The following is a 20,594-nucleotide window of genomic DNA, read 5'->3' as shown; positions in this document are numbered from 1 at the left end:
GACCCTAACCCTAACCTCCAGACCTCCCTGCCATGCTCTCACATAGATCCTCCCATCCATATCTATCACCACTAGAGAGAACACACAGAGATACAGTTACAATACAGTCGAACCCTGACCCCTGACCCTAACCTCCAGACCTCCCTGCCATGCTCTCACATAGATCCTCCCATCCATATCTATCACCACTAGAGAGAACACACAGAGATACAGTTACAATACAGTCGAACCCTGACCCCTGACCCTAACCTCCAGACCTCCCTGCCATGCTCTCACATAGATCCTCCCATCCATATCTATCACCACTAGAGAGAACACACAGAGATATAGTTACAATACAGTCGAACCCTGACCCTAACCTCCAGACCTCCCTGCCATGCTCTCACATAGATCCTCCCATCCATATCGATCACCACTAGAGAGAACACACAGAGATAAAGTTACAATACAGTCGAACCCTGACCCCTGACCCTAACCTCCAGACCTCCCTGCCATGCTCTCACATAGATCCTCCCATCCATATCCATCACCACTAGAGAGAACACAGAGATACAGTTACAATACAGTCGAACCCTGACCCCTGACCCTAACCTCCAGACCTCCCTGCCATGCTCTCACATAGATCCTCCCATCCATATCTATCACCACTAGAGAGAACACACAGAGATATACAGTTACAATACAGTCGAACCCTGACCCCTGACCCTAACCTCCAGACCTCCCTGCCATGCTCTCACATAGATCCTCCCATCCATATCCATCACCACTAGAGAGAACACACAGAGATACAGTTACAATACAGTCGAACCCTGACCCCTGACCCTAACCTCCAGACCTCCCTGCCATGCTCTCACATAGATCCTCCCATCCATATCGATCACCACTAGAGAGAACACACAGAGATACAGTTACAATACAGTCGAACCCTGACCCCTGACCCTAACCCTAACCTCCAGACCTCCCTGCCATGCTCTCACATAGATCCTCCCATCCATATCCATCACCACTAGAGAGAACACACAGAGATACAGTTACAATACAGTCGAACTCTGACCCTGACCCCTGACCCCTGACCCTAACCTCCAGACCTCCCTGCCATGCTCTCACAGGGATATGGATGGGAGGATCAATCACCACTAGAGATAACACAGAGATATAGCGCTCTAAAAAAAATGAATTTATTGGTAGCACTGGTGTTCCCAACCTTAAGAAGTCAGGAGCACAATATGAAATGTAGGAGCACCAGATGAAATGCAGGAGCACCAGAAAATCAGAATGTTTAAATAGAGAGAGATACAGCCTCTATTGGGCCTATCTGAATTCTAGCTACTTCTGAAGAACATGTTGTGCCCTAGAAACTAATACGTAACCCTGTAAAGACGTTAGTTTATTATAAAAGCTAAGACGTTGATATGAAAACCTGTCATTGGAATTACAAAGTCACTTGTGGAATATTACGTTTCTACATTTATGGAAAAGCACTATGTTTGTACACCGTCTCTTTAAAAAAACGTCAGGTTTGTGATGACAACGTGCATCAGTCAGTCATTCATTCTGTGATCATTGATCTCCTGAAGAAGCTACCGATCATCGATCTCCTGAAGAAGCTGCCCCTTTTCCTTTCTGTCTGTGTCCCTGAATGTTTGGATCCACTGGTACAGTTCCCCGGTTGGTAGTTAGCTAGCCAATGAGGTAACAAGATTGAACAAAGTGTAAACAAACGGTTGATGATGTCGAGTAGTTTTTAAAACAAACTCACGAAATGGTTTATGAATATCAAATGTGGTCCTGGCGATCTGCTGCAGAAAGATAAAGATGTTGCTCCGTTAATATGGGTCAGATAATTTGACCTGGTTGGGCTAGAAGCAAGCCGTTAATATGGGTCAGATCTTTTGACCTGGTTGGGCTAGAAGCAAGCCGTTAATATGGGTCAGATAATTTGACCTGGTTGGGCTAGAAGCAAGCCGTTAATATGGGTCAGATCTTTTGACCTGGTTGGGCTAGAAGCAAGCCGTTAATATGGGTCGGATCATTTGACCTGGTTGGGCTAGAAGCAAGCCGTTAATATGGGTCAGATCTTTTGACCTGGTTGGGCTAGAAGCAAGCCGTTAATATGGGTCAGATCTTTTGACCTGGTTGGGCTAGAAGCAAGCCGTTAATATGGGTCGGATCATTTGACCTGGTTGGGCTAGAAGCAAGCCGTTAATATGGGTCAGATCTTTTGACCTGGTTGGGCTAGAAGCAAGCCGTTAATATGGGTCAGATCTTTTGACCTGGTTGGGCTAGAAGCAAGCCGTTAATATGGGTCGGATCTTTTGACCTGGTTGGGCTAGAAGCAAGCCGTTAATATGGGTCGGATCTTTTGACCTGGTTGGGCTAGAAGCAAGCCGTTAATATGGGTCAGATCCTTTGACCTGGTTGGGCTAGAAGCAAGCCGTTAATATGGGTCAGATCCTTTGACCTGGTTGGGCTAGAAGCAAGCCGTTAATATGGGTCGGATCTTTTGACCTGGTTGGGCTAGAAGCAAGCCGTTAATATGGGTCAGACCTTTTGACCTGGTTGGGCTAGAAGCAAGCCGTTAATATGGGTCAGATCTTTTGACCTGGTTGGGCTAGAAGCAAGCTGTTAATATGGGTCAGACCTTTTGACCTGGTTGGGCTAGAAGCAAGCCGTTAATATGGGTCAGACCTTTTGACCTGGTTGGGCTAGAAGCAAGCCGTTAATATGGGTCAGATCTTTTGACCTGGTTGGGCTAGAAGCAAGCTGTTAATATGGGTCAGATCTTTTGACCTGGTTGGGCTAGAAGCAAGCCGTTAATATGGGTCAGATCTTTTGACCTGGTTGGGCTAGAAGCAAGCCGTTAATATGGGTCAGACCTTTTGACCTGGTTGGGCTAGAAGCAAGCCGTTAATATGGGTCGGATCATTTGACCTGGTTGGGCTAGAAGCAAGCTGTTAATATGGGTCAGATCCTTTGACCTGGTTGGGCTAGAAGCAAGCCGTTAATATGGGTCAGATCTTTTGACCTGGTTGGGCTAGAAGCAAGCTGTTAATATGGGTCAGATCTTTTGACCTGGTTGGGCTAGAAGCAAGCCGTTAATATGGGTCAGATCTTTTGACCTGGTTGGGCTAGAAGCAAGCCGTTAATATGGGTCAGACCTTTTGACCTGGTTGGGCTAGAAGCAAGCCGTTAATATGGGTCGGATCATTTGACCTGGTTGGGCTAGAAGCAAGCCGTTAATATGGGTCAGACCTTTTGACCTGGTTGGGCTAGAAGCAAGCCGTTAATATGGATCAGACCTTTTGACCTGGTTGGGCTAGAAGCAAGCCGTTTGCCCTGTAGTAATGGTGCAACCATGATGCTAATGAATCTGCAGTGGCTTGTCTCTCTAGGGCACTCTGACAACGGTACAGCCAAGCCTTATCATTACAACATTATCTTTTCCATGGTCACACTTTAGAGCCCTGGTTACAACACAGTCTAACCCTGACCCCTGACCTCCAGACAGGATACCACAGACAGGACAGAGTTCAGGCCAGTGGAGGCTCCTCAGAGGAGGAAGGGGAGGACCATCCTCCTCAGTGAATATCATAAAAATAAAAATAGTGATACATACATTTAAAAAAAATCATTTTTAGATAAAACTATACTAAATATATACGCATGTCACCAGTAGCCTCAACAGCACTCTGTAGGGTAGAACCATGGTGTAGCCGGAGGACAGCTAGCTTCTGTCCTCCTCTGGGTACATTGACTTCAATACAAAACCTATTCAATACAAAACCTAGGAGGCTCATGGTTCTCACCCCCTTCCACCCCCTGAATTGACATGTTGTCTACCCAATCAAAGGATCAGAGAATTAATCTAGTACAGAAAGCATAAGCTACAGCTAGCTAGCACTGCAGTGTATAACATGTGGTGAGTAGTTGACTCAAAGAGAGAAAGACAATAGTTGAACAGTTTTTAACAAATTAATTTCTTCCAAAATGAAGGAGAAGCAAGAGAGAGAGATAGCTATATTTCGTTGTATTTTTTTTCTCTCACTTTCACTTACTTAGCTAGCGAATGCAGCTAGCTAGTTTAGCCTACTCAAAACAGCTTGCTGACTGTACTGCATGATTGTAGCAGGTTTACTAACACATTTCTTCTAGTAGCTCTGTTGACTTGGTATGACGTTAGCTAATATGGTGACAACGATGTAGGCTGTGTAGCGGTTAGCGGTTATGATATGAAGGTTTGGCTTGCAAAGGTTTTTTCACCTGGTCACAGACAGCTGATGTGGTGCACTGAAGTCTGCAAGCGAAGGGAAAAGTTGAGAGGAGGAGAGCGCGTAGATGCGAGAAGGAATTCTACAACGAGCAACGTGATCATGCTGTTTGTATGTGGCTGCTATGAAAGTGGAACTGTGTTTGTGTGTGATCAGGAGTGTATTCACTCCGCCGATTCTGTTGAAAAATGTTTCTTAAACAGAACAAAACAGGGATAAACATAGCTGAATTTGTCCAATAGAAACTCTCTTTTGCAGCTGTTGGACTGGACATGGTTATGAAACAAATTAAACAGCACCGACCGCCACTGGTTCAGGAATATTACAGCTAATCACTCAATGCGTTCCGGACTGAACGGTACCAGATCTAACTCCTTGAAGAAACCATATGTGGATTATTTTACAAGCAAAGTAAAAATGGTAGACATTAAAAAAGTGAATGTGGTCCTCAATGACAACGCAAAGCCACCCATACAGAACCAGAACGCTGCGCTGTGGTGGTCTCACCTGGGGTTCTGGGAGGTAGAGGCTCTGCTAGAGGCTTGGAGAGGAAGTGGTCTCACCTGGGGTTCTGGGAGGTAGAGGCTTGGAGAGGAAGTGGTCTCACCTGGGGTTCTGGGAGGTAGAGGCTTGGAGAGGAAGTGGTCTCACCTGGGGTTCTGGGCGGTAGCGGCTCTGCTAGAGGCTTGGAGAGGAAGTGGTCTCACCTGGGGTTCTGGGAGGTAGAGGCTTGGAGAGGAAGTGGTCTCACCTGGGGTTCTGGGAGGTAGAGGCTTGGAGAGGAAGTGGTCTCACCTGGGGTTCTGGGAGGTAGAGGCTTGGAGAGGAAGTGGTCTCACCTGGGGTTCTGGGAGGTAGAGGCTCTGCTAGAGGCTTGGAGAGGAAGTGGTCTCACCTGGGGTTCTGGGAGGTAGAGGCTCTGCTAGAGGCTTGGAGAGGAAGTGGTCTCACCTGGGGTTCTGGGAGGTAGAGGCTCTGCTAGAGGCTTGGAGAGGAAGTGGTCTCACCTGGGGTTCTCGGAGGTAGAGGCTCTGCTAGAGGCTTGGAGAGGAAGTGGTCTCACCTGGGGTTCTGGGAGGTAGCGGCTTGGAGAGGAAGTGGTCTCACCTGGGGCTCTGGGAGGTAGAGGCTTGGAGAGGAAGTGGTCTCACCTGGGGTTCTGGGAGGTAGAGGCTTGGAGAGGAAGTGGTCTCACCTGGGGTTCTGGGAGGTAGAGGCTCTGCTAGAGGCTTGGAGAGGAGGTTGTCTCACCTGGGGTTCTGGGAGGTAGAGGCTCTGCTAGAGGCTTGGAGAGGAGGTAGAAGTGTTCACATCCGTGGAGAGGAACAGACACCTTGGTCTCGCTGGCCTGGCCCAGCTCATACGCCCACTGTAGATAGAGGACAGTTATAACACATCATATAGCATTCATAACCCCCTATGAACACTTCTAGAGGAACAGACACCTTGGTCTCGCTGGCCTGGCCCAGCTCATAAGCCCACTGTAGATAGATGACAGTTATAACACATCATATAGCATTCATAACCCCCTATGACACATCATATAGCATTCATAACCCCCTATGAACACTTCTAGAGGAACGGACACCTTGGTCTCACTGGCCTGGCCCAGCTCATAAGCCCACTGTAGATAGATGACAGTTATAACACATCATATAGCATTCATAACCCCCTATGACACATCATATAGCATTCATAACCCCCTATGAACACTTCTAGAGGAACGGACACCTTGGTCTCACTGGCCTGGCCCAGCTCATACGCCCACTGTAGATAGAGGACAGTTATAACACATCATATAGCATTCATAACCCCCTATGAACACTTCTAGAGGAACAGACACCTTGGTCTCACTGGCCTGGCCCAGCTCATACGCCCACTGTAGATAGAGGACAGTTATAACACATCATATAGCATTCATAACCCCCTATGAACACTTCTAGAGGAACAGACACCTTGGTCTCACTGGCCTGGCCCAGCTCATACGCCCACTGTAGATAGAGGACAGTTATAACACATCATATAGCATTCATAACCCCCTATGAACACTTCTAGAGGAACGGACACCTTGGTCTCACTGGCCTGGCCCAGCTCATACGCCCACTGTAGATAGAGGACAGTTATAACACATCATATAGCATTCATAACCCCCTATGACACATCATATAGCATTCATAACCCCCTATGAACACTTCTAGAGGAACGGACACCTTGGTCTCCCTGGCCTGGCCCAGCTCATACGCCCACTGTAGATAGAGGACAGTTATAACACATCATATAGCATTCATAACCCCCTATGAACACTTCTAGAGGAACAGACACCTTGGTCTCACTGGCCTGGCCCAGCTCATACGCCCACTGTAGATAGAGGACAGTTATAACACATCATATAGCATTCATAACCCCCTATGACACATCATATAGCATTCATAACCCCCTATGAACACTTCTAGAGGAACGGACACCTTGGTCTCCCTGGCCTGGCCCAGCTCATACGCCCACTGTAGATAGAGGACAGTTATAACACATCATATAGCATTCATAACCCCCTATGAACACTTCTAGAGGAACGGACACCTTGGTCTCCCTGGCCTGGCCCAGCTCCTTTAGTTTAGAAACCTCAGAGACAGCTGGCTACAACACTTCATATACACCCTGTTTCTAGTGCACTACAGTATCTAGGGAACAGCTACAACACTTCATATACACCCTGTTTCTAGTGCACTACAGTATATAGGGAACAGCTACAACACGTCATATACACCCTGTTTCTAGTGCACTACAGTATATAGGGAACAGCTACAACACGTCATATACACCATGTTTCTAGTGCACTACAGTATCTAGGGAACAGCTACAACACTTCATATACACCCTGTTTCTAGTGCACTACAGTAAATAGGGAACAGCTACAACACTTCATATACACCCTGTTTCTAGTGCACTACAGTATCTAGGGAACAGCTACAACACTTCATATACACCCTGTTTCTAGTGCACTACAGTATATAGGGAACAGCTACAACACTTCATATACACCCTGTTTCTAGTGCACTACAGTATCTAGGGAACAGCTACAACACTTCATATACACCCTGTTTCTAGTGCACTACAGTATCTAGGGAACAGCTACAACACTTCATATACACCCTGTTTCTAGTGCACTACAGTAAATAGGGAACAGCTACAACACTTCATATACACCCTGTTTCTAGTGCACTACAGTATATAGGGAACAGCTACAACACTTCATATACACCCTGTGTGCATCCCAAATGGCACCCTATTCCCTTTTCTAGTGCACTATATAGGGAACATGGTGTCATGTCGGACGCATCCTATCATTCATAGCCCCCTATGGACACCTACAGATCAGTTGGGCTGAAGAGAGCTGGCTAGCACAGTGTTAACTGGCTAAAGACTAGTGGAGGGAGGGGCCCCATGTCATCTAACACAGTGTTAACTGTCTAAAGACTAGTGGAGGGAGGGGCCCCATGTCATCTAACACAGTGTTAACTGTCTAAAGACTAGTGGAGGGAGGGGCCCCATGTCATCTAACACAGTGTTAACTGTCTAAAGACTAGTGGAGGGAGGGGCCCCGTGTCATCTAACACTGTGTTAACGGTCTAAAGACTAGTGGAGGGAGGGGCCCCATGTCATCTAACACAGTGTTAACTGTCTAAAGACTAGTGGAGGGAGGGGCCCCATGTCATCTAGCACAGTGTTAACTGGCTAAAGACTAGTGGAGGGAGGGGCCCCATGTCATCTAGCACAGTGTTAACTGGCTAAAGACTAGTGGAGGGAGGGGCCCCGTGTCATCTAACACAGTGTTAACTGGCTAAAGACTAGTGGAGGGAGGGGCCCCATGTCATCTAACACAGTGTTAACTGGCTAAAGACTAGTGGAGGGAGGGGCCCCGTGTCATCTAACACAGTGTTAACTGTCTAAAGACTAGTGGAGGGAGGGGCCCCATGTCATCTAACACAGTGTTAACTGTCTAAAGACTAGTGGAGGGAGGGGCCCCATGTTATTTACAGTTACACACACGTAATGGACAGAGATTCACCTGTCCTGCACAGTTGACAAAGTATTCACACTCGATGGCTCCTCTGTCCGTCTCGACCGCTGTCACATGTCCCTTCTCCAGCATCACATGGTTAACTGTGGTACGCTCATGGATCTGCACTCCTGGAGATCAGAACATGGCAGACATGTAGATTTATGTACAATGTGATCAAACATGATAAACACCATCGATAGTTCACAGCCAGTTTGATTGGAGTACCATGAAGTTACATTAGCCAGAGAGATGCCCCATGGGCACTGACTAACTCAAACTCTGCTTGGCATGGCCCCACCCTTGCCCTTCCCTCCAGAAGCCTTGCTTTCTGGCTTCATTTCATCCTGACCGATGGCGATACCACATGGTTGTAGCTTCCTATTGAAACCTTCACTACAGTTAGGCTTGCAAAATGTTCCCAAAATTCACTGGTTTTCCAGAAATCCCGGTTGGAAAATTCCCTGAATCAGGACGGAACAAGCAGGAAATCTGGAAACATCCAACCAGGATTTCTGCAAAACCTGGGAATGTTGAGAAAGTTGATGGAATTTTACATTTACATTTTACATTTTAGTCATTTAGCAGACGCTCTTATCCAGAGCGACTTACAGTTAGTGAGTGCATACATTTTCATACTGGCCCCCCGTGGGAATCGAACCCACAACCCTGGCATTGCAAACGCCATGCTCTACCAACTGAGCTACATCCCTGCCGGCCATTCCCTCCCCTACCCTGGACGAAGCTGGGCCAATTGTGCGCCGCCCCATGGGTCTCCCGGTCGCGGCCGGCTACGACAGAGCCTGGATTCGAACCAGGATCTCTAGTGGCACAGCTAGTACTGCGATGCAGTGCTTTAGACCACTGCGCCACTCGTTTTGCAAGCCTAACAACAGTCCATCCTTGGTTTTACCGTCTCACCGTGTCCGGCTGCTGCCGTGGCGAGGGCGTGGTTGACGTCAGGAGGTGACACCACGGCATCACCCGGCAGGTGGAGCGCCCCCACCAGGTCATGAATATTCACCAGGGGGTGGAGCTTAGAAACCTCTTTGGGTTTGATCACGTTACAGGGGATCCCCATCACACTGAGAGAGAGGGAGGAGACAGGAAGGAGGGTTATGGAGATTCCCAGGGGGTGGAGCTTAGAAACCTCTTTGGGTTTGATCACGTTACAGGGGATCCCCATCACACTGAGAAAGAGGGAGGAGACAGGAAGGAGGGTTATGGAGATTCCCAGGGGGTGGAGCTTAGAAACCTCTTTGGGTTTGATCACGTTACAGGGGATCCCCATCACACTGAGAGAGAGGGAGGAGACAGGAAGGAGGGTTATGGAGATTCACCAGGGGGTGGAGCTTAGAAACCTCTTTGATCACGTTACAGGGGATCCCCATCACACTGAGAGAGGGAGGAGACAGGAAGGAGGGTTATGGAGATTCACCAGGGGGTGGAGCTTAGAAACCTCTTTGGGTTTGATCACGTTACAGGGGATCCCCATCACACTGAGAGAGAGGGAGGAGACAGGAAGGAGGGTTATGGAGATTCACCAGGGGGTGGAGCTTAGAAACCTCTGATCACGTTACAGGGGATCCCCATCACACTGAGAGAGGGAGGAGACAGGAAGGAGGGTTATGGAGATTCACCAGGGGGTGGAGCTTAGAAACCTCTTTGGGTTTGATCACGTTACAGGGGATCCCCATCACACTGAGAGAGAGGGAGGAGACAGGAAGGAGGGTTATGGAGATTCACCAGGGGGTGGAGCTTAGAAACCTCTTTGGGTTTGATCACGTTACAGGGGATCCCCATCACACTGAGAGAGAGGGAGGAGACAGGAAGGAGGGTTATGGAGATTCACCAGGGGGTGGAGCTTAGAAACCTCTTTGGGTTTGATCACGTTACAGGGGATCCCCATCACACTGAGAGAGAGGGAGGAGACAGGAAGGAGGGTTATGGAGATTCACCAGGGGGTGGAGCTTAGAAACCTCTTTGGGTTTGATCACGTTACAGGGGATCCCCATCACACTGAGAGAGAGGGAGGAGACAGGAAGGAGGGTTATGGAGATTCACCAGGGGGTGGAGCTTAGAAACCTCTTTGGGTTTGATCACGTTACAGGGGATCCCCATCACACTGAGAGAGGGAGGAGACAGGATGGAGGGTTATGGAGATTCCCAGGGGGCAGAGCTTACTCTTTGGGTTTGATCACGTTACAGGGGATCCCCATCATGGACTAACAGAACACAGTACAGTGGAGCTGGATACATACAGCACAGCTACAGCAACATGGAGATGGCAGAGATGGACTAACAGAACACAGCTGGCCAGTGGAGCTACAGTGGAGCTGGATAGGATACATGGAATGAATATTCTAGAAGGACTACAGTGGAGCTGGATAGGCTAAATGTTGGGAAATGTAATGAATATTCTAGAAGGACTACAGTGGAGCTGGATAGGCTAAATGTAATGAATAGTCTAGAAGGACTACAGTGGAGCTGGATAGGCTAAATGTTGGGAAATGTAATGAATATTCTAGAAGGACTACAGTGGAGCTGGATAGGCTAAATGTAATGAATAGTCTAGAAGGACTACAGTGGAGCTGGATAGGCTAAATGTTGGGAACTGTAATGAATATTCTAGAAGGACTACAGTGGAGCTGGATAGGCTAAATGTAATGAATAGTCTAGAAGGACTACAGTGGAGCTGGATAGGCTAAATGTAATGAATAGTCTAGAAGGACTACAGTGGAGCTGGATAGGCTAAATGTTGGGAACTGTAATGAATATTCTAGAAGGACTACAGTGGAGCTGGATAGGCTAAATGTAATGAATAGTCTAGAAGGACTACAGTGGAGCTGGATAGGCTAAATGTAATGAATAGTCTAGAAGGACTACAGTGGAGCTGGATAGGCTAAATGTAATGAATAGTCTAGAAGGACTACAGTGGAGCTGGATAGGCTAAATGTTGGGAAATGTAATGAATATTCTAGAAGGACTACAGTGGAGCTGGATAGGCTAAATGTAATGAATAGTCTAGAAGGACTACAGTGGAGCTGGATAGGCTAAATGTAATGAATAGTCTAGAAGGACTACAGCACTGAGCAACAATAATTAGCAATAATTAAAGTGACTGAAGAGAACTGGAGTACTGTTCATGAAGTTCAGCTCCCTCTCAGAGAGTCCTGAGCTATAATTCAGACCCGAGGAGAGGGGGGGAAGGGAAGGGCGGTTAGGGAGGGAAGGGAAGGGCGGTTAGGGGGGGAAGGGAAGGGCGGTTAGGGAGGGAAGGGAAGGGCGGTTAGGGAGGGAAGGGAAGGGCGGTTAGGGAGGGAAGGGAAGGGCGGTTAGGGAGGGAAGGGAAGGGCGGTTAGGGAGGGAAGGGAAGGGCGGTTAGGGAGGGAAGGGAAGGGCGGTTAGGGAGGGAAGGGAAGGGCGGTTAGGGAGGGAAGGGAAGGGCGGTTAGGGAGGGAAGGGAAGGGCGGTTAGGGAAGGAAGGGCGGTTAGGGAGGGAAGGGAAGGGCGGTTAGGGAGGGAAGGGAAGGGCGGTTAGGGAGGGAAGGGAAGGGCGGTTAGGGAGGGAAGGGAAGGGCGGTTAGGGAGGGAAGGGAAGGGCGGTTAGGGAGGGAAGGGAAGGGCGGTTAGGGAGGGAAGGGAAGGGCGGTTAGGGAGGGAAGGGAAGGGCGGTTAGGGAGGGAAGGGAAGGGCGGTTAGGGAGGGAAGGGAAGGGCGGTTAGGGAGGGACTTACTTGAGCCTGGATGCCAGGCGCTTCAGGGAGAGGAAACGGTCCTGATTCTGGGCCAGGCATAGAGAGCCTGTTCTCACGTAGCCTGTAACACACATACACACAGAAACATTAGGACTGCCAAGTCATGAATCATCTCATGTTAAACCACACAACTCAATACCACTGGTAAATCCAGTTTATACACAACTAAATACCACTGGTAAATCCAGTTTATACACAACTAAATACCACTGGTAAATCCAGTTTATACACACGCAACTAAATACCACTGGTAAATCCAGTTTACACACGCAACTAAATACCACTGGTAAATCCAGTTTATACACAACTAAATACCACTGGTAAATCCAGTTTATACACAACTAAATACCACTGGTAAATCCAGTTTATACACAACTAAATACCACTGGTAAATCCAGTTTATACACAACTAAATACCACTGGTAAATCCAGTTTATACACAACTAAATACCACTGGTAAATCCAGTTTATACACAACTAAATACCACTGGTAAATCCAGTTTATACACAACTAAATACCACTGGTAAATCCAGTTTATACACAACTAAATACCACTGGTAAATCCAGTTTATACACAACTAAATACCACTGGTAAATCCAGTTTACACACAACTAAATACCACTGGTAAATCCAGTTTATACACAACTAAATACCACTGGTAAATCCAGTTTACACACAACTAAATACCACTGGTAAATCCAGTTTATACACAACTAAATACCACTGGTAAATCCAGTTTATACACAACTAAATACCACTGGTAAATCCAGTTTACACACAACTAAATACCACTGGTAAATCCAGTTTATACACAACTAAATACCACTGGTAAATCCAGTTTATACACAACTAAATACCACTGGTAAATCCAGTTTATACACAACTAAATACCACTGGTAAATCCAGTTTATACACAACTAAATACCACTGGTAAATCCAGTTTATACACAACTAAATACCACTGGTAAATCCAGTTTATACACAACTAAATACCACTGGTAAATCCAGTTTATACACAACTAAATACCACTGGTAAATCCAGTTTATACACAACTAAATACCACTGGTAAATCCAGTTTATACACAACTAAATACCACTGGTAAATCCAGTTTATACACAACTAAATACCACTGGTAAATCCAGTTTACACACAACTAAATACCACTGGTAAATCCAGTTTACACACAACTAAATACCACTGGTAAATCCAGTTTACACACAACTAAATACCACTGGTAAATCCAGTTTATACACAACTAAATACCACTGGTAAATCCAGTTTATACACAACTAAATACCACTGGTAAATCCAGTTTATACACAACTAAATACCACTGGTAAATCCAGTTTATACACAACTAAATACCACTGGTAAATCCAGTTTATACACAACTAAATACCACTGGTAAATCCAGTTTATACACAACTAAATACCACTGGTAAATCCAGTTTATACACAACTAAATACCACTGGTAAATCCAGTTTATACACAACTAAATACCACTGGTAAATCCAGTTTATACACAACTAAATACCACTGGTAAATCCAGTTTATACACAACTAAATACCACTGGTAAATCCAGTTTATACACAACTAAATACCACTGGTAAATCCAGTTTATACACAACTAAATACCACTGGTAAATCCAGTTTACACACAACTAAATACCACTGGTAAATCCAGTTTATACACAACTAAATACCACTGGTAAATCCAGTTTACACACAACAAAATACCACTGGTAAATCCAGTTTATACACAACTAAATACCACTGGTAAATCCAGTTTATACACAACTAAATACCACTGGTAAATCCAGTTTACACACAACTAAATACCACTGGTAAATCCAGTTTATACACAACTAAATACCACTGGTAAATCCAGTTTATACACAACTAAATACCACTGGTAAATCCAGTTTATACACAACTAAATACCACTGGTAAATCCAGTTTATACACAACTAAATACCACTGGTAAATCCAGTTTATACACAACTAAATACCACTGGTAAATCCAGTTTATACACAACTAAATACCACTGGTAAATCCAGTTTATACACAACTAAATACCACTGGTAAATCCAGTTTATACACAACTAAATACCACTGGTAAATCCAGTTTATACACAACTAAATACCACTGGTAAATCCAGTTTATACACAACTAAATACCACTGGTAAATCCAGTTTACACACAACTAAATACCACTGGTAAATCCAGTTTATACACAACTAAATACCACTGGTAAATCCAGTTTATACACAACTAAATACCACTGGTAAATCCAGTTTATACACAACTAAATACCACTGGTAAATCCAGTTTATACACAACTAAATACCACTGGTAAATCCAGTTTATACACAACTAAATACCACTGGTAAATCCAGTTTATACACAACTAAATACCACTGGTAAATCCAGTTTATACACAACTAAATACCACTGGTAAATCCAGTTTATACACAACTAAATACCACTGGTAAATCCAGTTTATACACAACTAAATACCACTGGTAAATCCAGTTTATACACAACTAAATACCACTGGTAAATCCAGTTTACACACAACTAAATACCACTGGTAAATCCAGTTTATACACAACTAAATACCACTAGTAAATCCAGTTTATACACAACTAAATACCACTGGTAAATCCAGTTTATACACAACTAAATACCACTGGTAAATCCAGTTTATACACAACTAAATACCACTGGTAAATCCAGTTTATACACAACTAAATACAACTGGTAAATCCAGTTTATACACAACTAAATACCACTGGTAAATCCAGTTTATACACAACTAAATACCACTGGTAAATCCAGTTTATACGCAACTAAATACCACTGGTAAATCCAGTTTATACACAACTAAATACCACTGGTAAATCCAGTTTATACACACGCAACTAAATACCACTGGTAAATCCAGTTTATACGCAACTAAATACCACTGGTAAATCCAGTTTATACACAACTAAATACCACTGGTAAATCCAGTTTATACACAACTAAATACCACTGGTAAATCCAGTTTATACACAACTAAATACCACTGGTAAATCCAGTTTATACACAACTCAATACCACTGGTAAATCCAGTTTATACACAACTAAATACCACTGGTAAATCCAGTTTATACACAACTAAATACCACTGGTAAATCCAGTTTATACACAACTCAATACCACTGGTAAATCCAGTTTATACACAACTCAATACCACTGGTAAATCCAGTTTATACACAACTAAATACCACTGGTAAATCCAGTTTATACACAACTAAATACCACTGGTAAATCCAGTTTATACACAACTAAATACCACTGGTAAATCCAGTTTATACACAACTCAATACCACTGGTAAATCCAGTTTATACACAACTAAATACCACTGGTAAATCCAGTTTATACACAACTAAATACCACTGGTAAATCCAGTTTATACACAACTAAATACCACTGGTAAATCCAGTTTATACACAACTAAATACCACTGGTAAATCCAGTTTATACACAACTAAATACCACTGGTAAATCCATTTTATACACAACTCAATACCACTGGTAAATCCAGTTTATACACAACTAAATACCACTGGTAAATCCAGTTTATACACAACTCAATACCACTGGTAAATCCAGTTTATACACAACTAAATACCACTGGTAAATCCAGTTTATACACAACTAAATACCACTGGTAAATCCAGTTTATACACACGCAACTAAATACCACTGGTAAATCCATTTTATACACAACTCAATACCACTGGTAAATCCAGTTTATACACACGCAACTAAATAGCACTGGTAAATCCAGTTTATACACAAGACTAAATGCCACTTGTAAATCCACAAACTGAAACAGCATGTGGGAAGAGGAGGGGGAAGCACTGGTAGGATACAGCCAGTCACATGCCCTCGTAGATAGAGCATAATAATTAATTCAACACCCAAACCAACCACAACTGACTAAAACACCATCAGAAGATTGGCTACACAGCAAAGACAACTACATAACTAATGTAGGTAAGCTGAAGCAGAGTGGAACTGTACTGTAGAGAGCAGAGGTCATACTAACCTGCTCCCAGATCCATTTAGTGATGAGGGGTAGGCATGTTAGCACAAATGGATTGGAACTCAGGCTAGAGTCATACTGTAGGCATGTTAGCACAAATGGAGTGGAACTCAGGCTAGAGTCATACTGTAGGCATGTTAGCAGAAATGGAGCTGAACTCAGGCTAGAGTCATACTGTAGGCATGTTAGCAGAAATTGAGCTGAACTCAGGCTAGAGTCATACTGTAGGCATGTTAGCACAAATGGAGCTGAACTCAGGCTAGAGTCATACTGTAGGCATGTTAGCACAAATGGAGCTGCACTCAGGCCAGAGTCATACTGTAGGCATGTTAGCAGAAATGGAGCTGAACTCAGGCTAGAGTCATACTGTAGGCATGTTAGCAGAAATGGATTGGAACTCAGGCTAGAGTCATACTGTAGGCATGTTAGCACAAATGGAGCTGCACTCAGGCCAGAGTCATACTGTAGGCATGTTAGCAGAAATGGAGTGGAACTCAGGCCAGAGTCATACTGTAGGCATGTTAGCACAAATGGAGCTGAACTCAGGCTAGAGTAATACTGTAGGCATGTTAGCACAAATGGAGCTGAACTCAGGCTAGAGTCATACTGTAGGCATGTTAGCAGAAATGGAGTGGAACTCAGGCTAGAGTCATACTGTAGGCATGTTAGCACAAATGGATTGGAACTCAGGCTAGAGTCATACTGTAGGCATGTTAGCACAAATGGAGCTGAACTCAGGCTAGAGTCATACTGTAGGCATGTTAGCAGAAATGGATTGGAACTCAGGCTAGAGTCATACTGTAGGCATGTTAGCACAAATGGAGCTGAACTCAGGCTAGAGTCATACTGTAGGCATGTTAGCAGAAATGGAGCTGCACTCAGGCCAGAGTCATACTGTAGGCATGTTAGCAGAAATGGATTGGAACTCAGGCTAGAGTCATACTGTAGGCATGTTAGCACAAATGGAGCTGAACTCAGGCTAGAGTCATACTGTAGGCATGTTAGCAGAAATGGAGCTGCACTCAGGCCAGAGTCATACTGTAGGCATGTTAGCAGAAATGGAGCTGCACTCAGGCCAGAGTCATACTGTAGAAGTCCATCCCACCTGTCTTGACCCCAGTCTCTTCCTCCAGGTGTTCATACAGGGAGTTGGAGTAGTCGGCCATCTTACACTCAATGGAGATGGGCTTGGCCACACTGACGATCCCAGCACACAGCCTGGTGGTGCCAGCCCCCAGCCTGACACAGAGAGAGATGAGTAGAACATGGTTAGGTACAACACACACACACTGACGATCCCAGCCTAACACAGAGCCCAGTGGTGCCAGCCCTCAGCCTAACACAGAGCCTGGTGGTGCCAGCCCTCAGCCTAACACAGAGAGAGATGAGTAGAACATGGTTAGGTACAACACACACACACTGACGATCCCAGCCTAACACAGAGCCCAGTGGTGCCAGCCCTCAGCCTAACACAGAGCCTGCTGGTGCAAGCCCTCAGCCTAACACAGAGCCTGGTGGTGCCAGCCCTCAGTCTAACACAGAGCCTGGTGGTGCCAGCCTTCAGTCTAACACAGAGCCTGGTGGTGCCAGCCTTCAGTCTAACACAGAGCCTGGTGGTGCCAGCCTTCAGTCTAACACAGAGCCTGGTGGTGCCAGCGCCCAGTCTAACACAGAGCCTGGTGGTGCCAGCGCCCAGTCTAACACAGAGCCTGGTGGTGCCAGCGCCCAGTCTAACACAGAGCCTGGTGGTGCCAGCGCCCAGTCTAACACAGAGCCTGGTGGTGCCAGCCCCCAGCCTGGTGGTGAAAGCGCCCAGCCTAACACTAGGGGTGAAAGTAAGGCGGTCTGGTCTGGCTTGCAGGCAAAATAAATAGTGGGGTTACGGCTGCATTGGACTTTTAACATTACCCCGTGTCAGCTCCATGAACATGAGTGAATTGACTTGAAAACGGGCAGTAGACCCTCCAAACTGGGTTGTGGTTAGACCAGAACACATTTAGCCAAGGCAGAGATAAGTGGCCGAGACCGAGCAGCGCCTTCAGCATCAGTTCAGGATACGAGTGTAGAGGGCCTACTGAAGGATACCAGTGTAGAGGCCTACTGAAGGATACCAGTGTAGAGGCCTACTGAAGGATACCAGTGTAGAGGCCTACTGAAGGATACCAGTGTAGAGGGCCTACTGAAGGATACCAGTGTAGAGGGCCTACTGAAGGATACCAGTGTAGAGGCCTACTGAAGGATACCAGTGTAGAGGGCCTACTGAAGGATACCAGTGTAGAGGGCCTACTGAAGGATACCAGTGTAGAGGCCTACTGAAGGATACCAGTGTAGAGGCCTACTGAAGGATACCAGTGTAGAGGCCTACTGAAGGATACCAGTGTAGAGGCCTACTGAAGGATACCAGTGTAGAGGGCCTACTGAAGGATACCAGTGTAGAGGGCCTACTGAAGGATACCAGTGTAGAGGCCTACTGAAGGATACCAGTGTAGAGGGCCTACTGAAGGATACCAGTGTAGAGGCCTACTGAAGGATACCAGTGTAGAGGCCTACTGAAGGATACCAGTGTAGAGGCCTACTGAAGGATACCAGTGTAGAGGGCCTACTGAAGGATACCAGTGTAGAGGCCTACTGAAGGATACCAGTGTAGAGGCCTACTGAAGGATACCAGTGTAGAGGGCCTACTGAAGGATACCAGTGTAGAGGCCTACTGAAGGATACCAGTGTAGAGGGCCTACTGAAGGATACCAGTGTAGAGGGCCTACTGAAGGATACCAGTGTAGAGGGCCTACTGAAGGATACCAGTGTAGAGGGCCTACTGAAGGATACCAGTGTAGAGGCCTACTGAAGGATACCAGTGTAGAGGGCCTACTGAAGGATACCAGTGTAGAGGGCCTACTGAAGGATACCAGTGTAGAGGCCTACTGAAGGATACCAGTGTAGAGGCCTACTGAAGGATACCAGTGTAGAGGGCCTACTGAAGGATACCAGTGTAGAGGGCCTACTGAAGGATACCAGTGTAGAGGCCTACTGAAGGATACCAGTGTAGAGGCCTACTGAAGGATACCAGTGTAGAGGGCCTACTGAAGGATACCAGTGTAGAGGGCCTACTGAAGGATACCAGTGTAGAGGCCTACTGAAGGATACCAGTGTAGAGGGCCTACTGAAGGATACCAGTGTAGAGGGCCTACTGAAGGATACCAGTGTAGAGGGCCTACTGAAGGATACCAGTGTAGAGGCCTACTGAAGGATACCAGTGTAGAGGGCCTACTGAAGGATACCAGTGTAGAGGGCCTACTGAAGGATACCAGTGTAGAGGGCCTACTGAAGGATACCAGTGTAGAGGCCTACTGAAGGATACCAGTGTAGAGGGCCTACTGAAGGATACCAGTGTAGAGGGCCTACTGAAGGATACCAGTGTAGAGGGCCTACTGAAGGATACCAGTGTAGAGGCCTACTGAAGGATACCAGTGTAGAGGGCCTACTGAAGGATACCAGTGTAGAGGGCCTACTGAAGGATACCAGTGTAGAGGGCCTACTGAAGGATACCAGTGTAGAGGCCTACTGAAGGATACCAGTGTAGAGGGCCTACTGAAGGATACCAGTGTAGAGGGCCTACTGAAGGATACCAGTGTAGAGGGCCTACTGAAGGATACCAGTGTAGAGGCCTACTGAAGGATACCAGTGTAGAGGGCCTACTGAAGGATACCAGTGTAGAGGCCTACTGAAGGATACCAGTGTAGAGGGCCTACTGAAGGATACCAGTGTAGAGGGCCTACTGAAGGATACCAGTGTAGAGGCCTACTGAAGGATACCAGTGTAGAGGCCTACTGAAGGATACCAGTGTAGAGGCCTACTGAAGGATACCAGTGTAGAGGGCCTACTGAAGGATACCAGTGTAGAGGGCCTACTGAAGGATACCAGTGTAGAGGCCTACTGAAGGATACCAGTGTAGAGGGCCTACTGAAGGATACCAGTGTAGAGGGCCTACTGAAGGATACCAGTGTAGAGGCCTACTGAAGGATACCAGTGTAGAGGGCCTACTGAAGGATACCAGTGTAGAGGGCCTACTGAAGGATACCAGTGTAGAGGCCTACTGAAGGATACCAGTGTAGAGGCCTACTGAAGGATACCAGTGTAGAGGCCTACTGAAGGATACCAGTGTAGAGGGCCTACTGAAGGATACCAGTGTAGAGGGCCTACTGACAATCACCAAATGTCATTACACTTTTAGGTGTTTTGGAACAGAAGTCTCTTTCCATTCACCAAATTGCAGGTGCAGTTTCTGGATGCTGGAATTATATTTGTGTGTGGACAAACATTCGCGTGTAGCCAACAGGCGCACCTTTTGAAGTGATTGTTTGACAATCGGATGAAAACATAATTGACTGGTTGTGTTTGCGCCTCAATAA

General features: G+C 46.0%; 1 protein-coding gene across 1 annotated transcript in view; it reads right to left on the bottom strand.

The window, feature by feature from the left end:
• Nucleotides 1-726: 726 nt before the first annotated feature.
• LOC311120216 (pyruvate dehydrogenase phosphatase regulatory subunit, mitochondrial-like) overlaps nucleotides 727-20,594 on the bottom strand; it is a 30,288-nt gene continuing 10,420 nt past the window's right edge. The window contains exons 3-8 of the mRNA XM_084194828.1: nucleotides 17,291-17,424; nucleotides 12,063-12,144; nucleotides 9,247-9,410; nucleotides 8,335-8,456; nucleotides 5,520-5,637; nucleotides 727-883 (exon numbers count right to left, since the gene is read on the bottom strand). Of these exons, the coding sequence (XP_084050954.1) occupies nucleotides 792-883; nucleotides 5,520-5,637; nucleotides 8,335-8,456; nucleotides 9,247-9,410; nucleotides 12,063-12,144; nucleotides 17,291-17,424 (712 nt within the window). The 3' untranslated portion in view covers nucleotides 727-791. The remainder of the gene's footprint in view (nucleotides 884-5,519; nucleotides 5,638-8,334; nucleotides 8,457-9,246; nucleotides 9,411-12,062; nucleotides 12,145-17,290; nucleotides 17,425-20,594) is intronic.

The sequence above is a fragment of the Coregonus lavaretus genome (assembly GCF_964263955.1).
Source record: "Coregonus lavaretus genome assembly, contig: HAP1_SCAFFOLD_1624, whole genome shotgun sequence".
NCBI lineage: Eukaryota > Metazoa > Chordata > Actinopteri > Salmoniformes > Salmonidae > Coregonus > Coregonus lavaretus.
Note: the sequence above shows the minus strand (reverse complement) of the source record. Positions and strands in the feature narration are given on the sequence as shown.